Source organism: Daucus carota, chromosome 2 (genome assembly GCF_001625215.2).
Source record: "Daucus carota subsp. sativus chromosome 2, DH1 v3.0, whole genome shotgun sequence".
Taxonomy (NCBI): Eukaryota; Viridiplantae; Streptophyta; class Magnoliopsida; order Apiales; family Apiaceae; genus Daucus; species Daucus carota.
The window spans coordinates 40,533,682-40,540,453 of NC_030382.2; the positions used below are offsets into that span (position 1 = coordinate 40,533,682).

Below are 6,772 nucleotides of genomic sequence, written 5' to 3' on the forward strand. Positions count from 1 at the left end.
AAAATTTATGATTTTGATTAGTTCTGTTAAAAACATATAAAATAAGTATATGGAACTTTAATTTCTTTATGCATGACTAATAAGTATAAGTCTCATGTTTCAATTATATCATTATTACAAATTAATAATACACCTTGCATATATGCATAACAGATTAACAGTTTTCTATACTCTCCACGTAATGTCCTTCATAGGATACATATAAGTTTTATCCTTTTGGGGTGCATATAAACAAATAGATCACATCAAGTCGGGTGAGCCCCACTCCTTTTTTTTCTTTTCAAAATTTAAAACTTTACTGCAACACTACTTATGCAATGTTGCTCTCCTGTAGGGTATATTTGGTGATGCCATTTTATTTTACTGCAACCAAAACCATTGGGGGTTTGCTGTAGTGAGTATCAGGGTTGCACTAGACACCTACAACCAGGGCGAAAAATGTAACACTGGAAAAAAGGTGCTCCATTTCCATTATTTTCTCTGCAGCAACATTTTTTGGCTTGCTACAAGGTGTTTGTTAACGTTGTCTTGGTGAATCTATGGCCTAGTGCTTCTAATTTTCACTTTCACTTTTCACTCCCAATTTCTAGATAACTACAACTTGAATTATGTGATAAACATATATTTAAGATTAAATATTAAATTTGGAATAATAATATAAATTAAAATCTAAATTGATAAAATATACATAATTTCAAATATTAAAGTGTTAACATTATTCAAAAGTAGCACTATTCTTGTATATTTATGTAAATAAATTATATAAAATATTTTCAACATTTTAAAACTATTAAATAATTATTTATTGGAGATAATCAAATTTAAAAACTTATGATTTCATCACTATAATCAATGTGAAACAAACACGAGATGTGCGCATTTTTTTTATTTTAAATTTATATTCCATATACCGTCCTTCAAATAAATATACCATTGATTTGTATAGGATCGTACTACATTTATCTTTCAAGATAAACAACGGATGAAACAATTTAAAACATTAAAATTATTAATTAGAATAATATTAGAGAGATTATAATAATTTTCCCTCTATTAATCCGCATTGCACCTCAGACACATAATTTATTAAGTTGATCGGAAAATGGAGTGAAGCCCATGATGTTCGTCATAAAAAATATGGATAATATCAATTGGTGAAAAATAGACAATAGATATATTTTTCCTTTTCCCCACGTTAATGAGTAGACAAATTTCCAAACGGTTCGTGAAATATCACAATACCGCGCTTATCGCCCTCAACATTCAGTATAAGCACACATCCATCGCAGCCGAGTGGAAGCTGAAAGTGTTCTCCCAAAATGGGGTTCTGAGCCTTGCATTATGGGAATCGATGAAGCTGGTCGCGGCCCTGTTTTGGGTACTTCTTGTCTCTGTATCTATACATCTACACATTCATTTTGTTTTTGGGGATTAGTTTTAAAAGGAAGTTGTTATTGTGGTATACGTTTGGATTGGTCTAATTTGGGTCGAGGTCAGATGATGAGTTTTCCCCAAAATTTGGGAATATGTACTGAAATTATTTGGTTGTTATATCGGGTCGGTCGCTGGTGGTATTTTCTTTGTCTGGTCCTGTGAAAGTTGGATTACGATTCCGACTGAGTTGAACAGTTGTGATGATCTCACCACTAATGTTATCTAAAAGCAATAAATTTTTACATTTCTTCTTTCTGACAAGACTCTGCAGTTTGTAGAAAACATTCATTATTATTTTAGCCTCGTCGACAAGACGGCATTGCTGGCTCAAGATGTGGTCTGGTGTGACAGCCATTGATCATTTAGGGTTTGTGTCTTGTATTCCGGATAAAACTCCATTGTTTCCTTGGGACATAATTAAACAATATGACTTTGTAAGAATAAAATTAATTGAAAATGATCGTAAACGTTCAGCTAGAACTAAAAAGGTGACTCCTGGTTGACAGATCCGTTGCATCATTTGTCGGTGTTGGGTTTTCTATTATATACTTAGAATTTCATCTCTCATTCAGGTTTGTGGTTTATCAGTCTCCTTGTTGAGATAATAGAAATAGGGTGTTCTGTATAGGTAGATGTACATGGCTTTAAATTTGTGACTTTCTCTTTACTGAATGTTACCTTCCTGTATTTATTAGAGACGACCATTATATTGACATTAATATAGTCAATATTTAATGGCTCAAAACCTTTTACAATAACTGGGACATGGAATAGTATTTTACTTTTATATTGGATTTCTTGGTCAGAGCCTTATGCGGTTGTCATTATAATGTGGAAATGTCTATTTTCGTTAATCAGTGATCTTGTTTCAAACCTGTGAGCAAGTATGAGATGCACACTGTATATGTATTAATATATATATATATATATATATATATATATATTATACTGTTTTTAGTCACTCTTGTATTGTTTTTTAAGCCCCGAAAATAGTAACTTACAAGACACTGAATATTGCATATACACAGTAGACACCTTTCTTATCTATACCGGTCTCTTTTGATTAAGATTCAAAGACTTTGAAAGAAGAGAAGAGGGAAGAGCTATTTGAAAATTTGAAGGCAGATGAAAGCATTGGGTGGGGAGTTGATGTAATCGATCCGAGGGAACTTTCAGCTAAAATGCTGAAGAAGTGAGTAGAGAATTTCCGCTATATCTATCGTTCTGTAACAGATTTCAAAAACAGTTTCTCATTACATTTCATGACAGAAATAAGATCAACCTCAATGAGATATATCATAATTCTGCAATTGGTCTCGTTAGGAGGGCACTAAATACTGGAGTCCTTCTTACAGAGGTATAAATCTACTACTTTTTCATTCCATGGCTTCCATAAAAAAGTTGAAAACCAAATGTCCATAATTGACTGATTTTGCCTATTTCATAGTTAAGCTCGAACATATCATTTAACATTCTACAACATCAAGTTCACATGATGGATCTTCATTTTCAAATCTAAAATGAAAGGCCAATCAACACAGTTTATTATATTTATTTATATCAAGTCATCTATTTGGCCATACATGTTTTTTAGGGCAGTTATCGAAGTGAGAAATCTTGAAAAATGTTTCTATGCGGAATGAAAGAGTGGTAGGTATAAACAAAATATCCTGTTTGAAAGATTTAGAACTGTTGAAGTACTACCAAAGTAATATTTCCTGTTATTAAATTTCATATGCCATAGTATCTGTTATTCTGTTGTGTGCTGAAATTTTAATAGCTGTTCCCCACACACACACACACACACATATATATATGACAAATCTTTAACAGCAAAGCATTTGAATTCTGTTACATTTTTCTGTTCTATTTTAATTTCTAATCTGGGTTAAAGATGTCTATGGGCTATTCATTCTTCACAATATGCCAACATGATAAAGCTAAATTACTGAAGCGTTGAAGTTTTCAGGTTTATGTGGATACTGTCGGAGATCCTGAGAAGTACCGGACCAAACTGAGTGATATATTTCCATCTATAAAATTTGTGGTTGCAAAAAAAGCCGATAGCCTCTATCCAGTTGTTAGTGGTGCAAGTATTGTTGCAAAGGTCTGGGTTCTCTAATTTTTGAAAATTTGTAAGTCGTGTTTTAGTGTCTGATTATTGGTAATGCAACAATATTTCTGCTTATTAGGTCACGAGAGATCGAGCATTACGGAATTGGGTGTTTGATGAAAGCGCTGAAAACATGCAGAGGAACTTTGGATCTGGATACCCTGGTGGTAAGACATTGCAACTTTTACAGTTATGATTATTTTGTCAAATTTGTAAATTTCTTCATGACTAATGTTTAAGAAATATCATGCATTTAGACCCTCAAACATTCCAAATCTTTGCTATTTTTTTAAAATTGTTGCTTGAATGCTTGTTGATGTACCATATCTACAAGACATGAACCTCCTAACTGTTGCATGAACTGGACAGCTTTAGATATATCTTCTGTAATTAGCAGTTGTAGAGTTATATATATTTTTATTGGAATACCAATCATCTCATGATACTTTTGCAATTTATATATCCTATTTTGTGGTTATTGGTGTTTTAGAGGTTTAGATAATTAGCCCCTTCATAATATTTGAAACTGATGAAACGACGTATTATCTGAGTTATCCCCAACTTAAAAGGTAAATGTAGACGTGTCACATGAGTATTTGGATACTAATTTTAATCATATTTTTTACGTTCATAGGGAAGCAGATGCAACAGATGAAGACGATTCCTCTGTGAAGACTCGAAAGAAACAACTGAAACTGAGCAGTGTTGGTTTTACTGGTATGAAGAGGAGCAGTGAAGAAATTGAATCAAGTGGTAAAGGGCGCTGCAAGTTTTTCCAAGCACGGAAACTTGAACAACTTTCTAAGTTTTGAGAATCAAGGTTAAACATATAACTTATTAATTCAAATACTCATTTTAAACATTTTTAGTTAGATATTTGTCCTGTTTGTTGTGATTTAGATACAGATATTGAGTTATGCTAATTTATACCACATATCCATAAAATGTTCTCTTGAGTACACCAGGCACCTGCTTCCATCTGTATTGCTTAAGATATCACCATGCATGCACATGATTTACTGAATCTGTGATCCCCACATTCTTACTTGGTTGCGATGTTAGGATTCAGTTGGAGCATGGTACTTATATTATCACAAGACTGAGTTTTGTAAATTAATCTTTACTTTAAGAGCTAGTTTTTAGGAGCACGTTAATTGGTTGCTGTGTGTATTGTTTATCTAAGGCCGAATATGTGAGACCTAGTCTTTAGGAGCTAGTTGGGTGCCTTACACCTTTGGTGTGTTTAATGTCTATGTGCCTGTTACTTCTGTTTGTGTGGTCAATAGGTGAAAAGTTTAACTATGTCTGAACTTTTGCTTGCTGCATTTTGAACTAAATGATAGAACTGGAAAAATTCTGAATGTAGAAGACCAAACGGAAAGGATGAGCAAGGTAAATAGACTGATGATTTCTGTCATTAGTAACTGTAAGCCAACACCAGCTAATGAAACATATTACTAAGACAAATGTTATGATTTGATGACAACATACGTAACATCTAATTCATCTTCCCAAATTCTTGACTATCTTTTGAACTACTATTACATTGTGGAAGATGTAACTTTGTCTTTCTTCTCCTTGCAAAGGTTTACGAGCTCCCCAACAACTTCGTCTATTTCTTTTTCGCCCTTTTCTCTAATCATCTCACGCATTTCCTTTGCTTTCCTCCTTACAATCTCCCCACTTTTCTCTATTACAACGTTTCTTATTACTTTTGCAATCTCTTCTCTCCTAAACCTGCCATCCTCATCTCTCTCAACCTCTTGTCCAACTCCTACCTCCTTCACAACTACCGTATTAAATGGCTGGTCAATATGCATAGGCATGGCTATGACCGGAACACCAAACATCATGCTCTCCATTATAGAACTCCATCCACAGTGACTAATGAACCCTCCAGTGCTCGAATGATGTAGGATTCTTGCCTGTGGAGCCCATCCCTCCACAACAAGTCCTCTATCCCCAACCCGGTCCAGAAATCCTATGGGGAGTGCCTCTTCAATCTTAGTGTTTTCTCGATAACCCATATGAAGTTGAGCTTGCTTAGCTCCAATCCATATGCAACCTCTTGGATTTTCCTCCTTAGTTAGGAAATACTCGCTGCCAAAGGAAACAAACACTACTGAAGACTCATCCTTTTTGTCCAGAAATTGGACTGTCTCTGTACAGTCATCACCTGTTTCTTGTAGGGATTCCTGAACAAGTGACCCAACAGGTATCGTCTTCTTTTGAGATAAATTAGATATATAATCCACGTATTTCCCTTCGATTTCTCTAGAAGTCCTGAGCAGAATCACTCAGAATCACTCTGGATCTCTTGCTAGCTCCCCTTGCACGGTCTATATACTTTGCATCATCTGGGGAAGACTTGAGTCTGGCCTTCATCTTTTCAGTGAAGTACTTGTGGATGGAAATCGGAAATGGATAAGTCACTGATGAATCGCAGTACAACATGTGACGTCTAAGTGAAGAAAAAATTGCTGAGCTCAAAAGAAACTGAACTGCTGGGATATTATTAGACAAGGCAATATCAGTTGCCCAGGACTGATTATAATCATATATCAGCATATCCGGTTTAACAGATTCAAAGATCGTGAGGAAGTTAGCACTTGAGTCTGCGAATGCTGTCTCGAGGGAGCCCATGAGATGGGGCGGGAGGCCGTTGGTTGTATGATAGTGAGGAGGAAGGTCAGGGGATGGGGGAAGATTGAGTTCCACCAACTGTATCGGCTCTGACCATTTGCCAGTTACCTTATTCTTGACCGACTCGAGGTTGATCGGAGTAGAACAAAGAAATATATTAAAATTTCTCGTGGAGAGTTTCTTGGCGAGGTCTAGACAGGGAGATATGTGGCCATGGGCTAACCATGGTAGCATTAGAACACTAAGGTTAGAAGTATTTCTAGTAGCCATCAGAGATGATTAGTTCTCTGTGTTTCTCTTACACTAAATATAGAGGCATTGAGGTGATGCATGTGGAGAATATGTTGCTATACTATATTATTCTGTATTTTCTGTTCAGTTGGTAGTATTCAACTCTTCTACGTTCTTGATACTGAATATGTTAAAAACTAAATGCATTATGTCCAGGCAAAGGATAAAGAAGAGCTTAATGTGTACATGCAACACAGGACAACAAAGTAAGACAAATCAATATTGTGACAGCAGTGTAAACTCTATGCATTATACTCGAATTTAATTTTATATGAAAAAATTGGTGGTTGA

The 6,772-nt window shown here is 35.0% G+C and overlaps 1 protein-coding gene and 1 pseudogene across 1 annotated transcript; one reads left to right on the top strand and one right to left on the bottom strand.

Annotated features, from left to right (window-relative positions):
* Positions 1-1,227: 1,227 nt before the first annotated feature.
* On the top strand, positions 1,228-4,361 carry LOC135150189 (ribonuclease H2 subunit A-like). Its single transcript, XM_064086335.1, has 6 exons — positions 1,228-1,378; positions 2,503-2,626; positions 2,704-2,791; positions 3,404-3,541; positions 3,627-3,714; positions 4,182-4,361. Exons 1-6 carry the CDS (start codon positions 1,342-1,344, stop codon positions 4,217-4,219), a joined length of 513 nt encoding a protein of 170 aa, XP_063942405.1. The 5' UTR covers positions 1,228-1,341; the 3' UTR covers positions 4,220-4,361.
* Positions 4,362-4,938: 577 nt separating this feature from the next.
* LOC108207569 (UDP-glucosyltransferase 29-like) lies at positions 4,939-6,457 on the bottom strand (annotated as a pseudogene).
* Between the last annotated feature and the right edge of the window lie 315 nt (positions 6,458-6,772).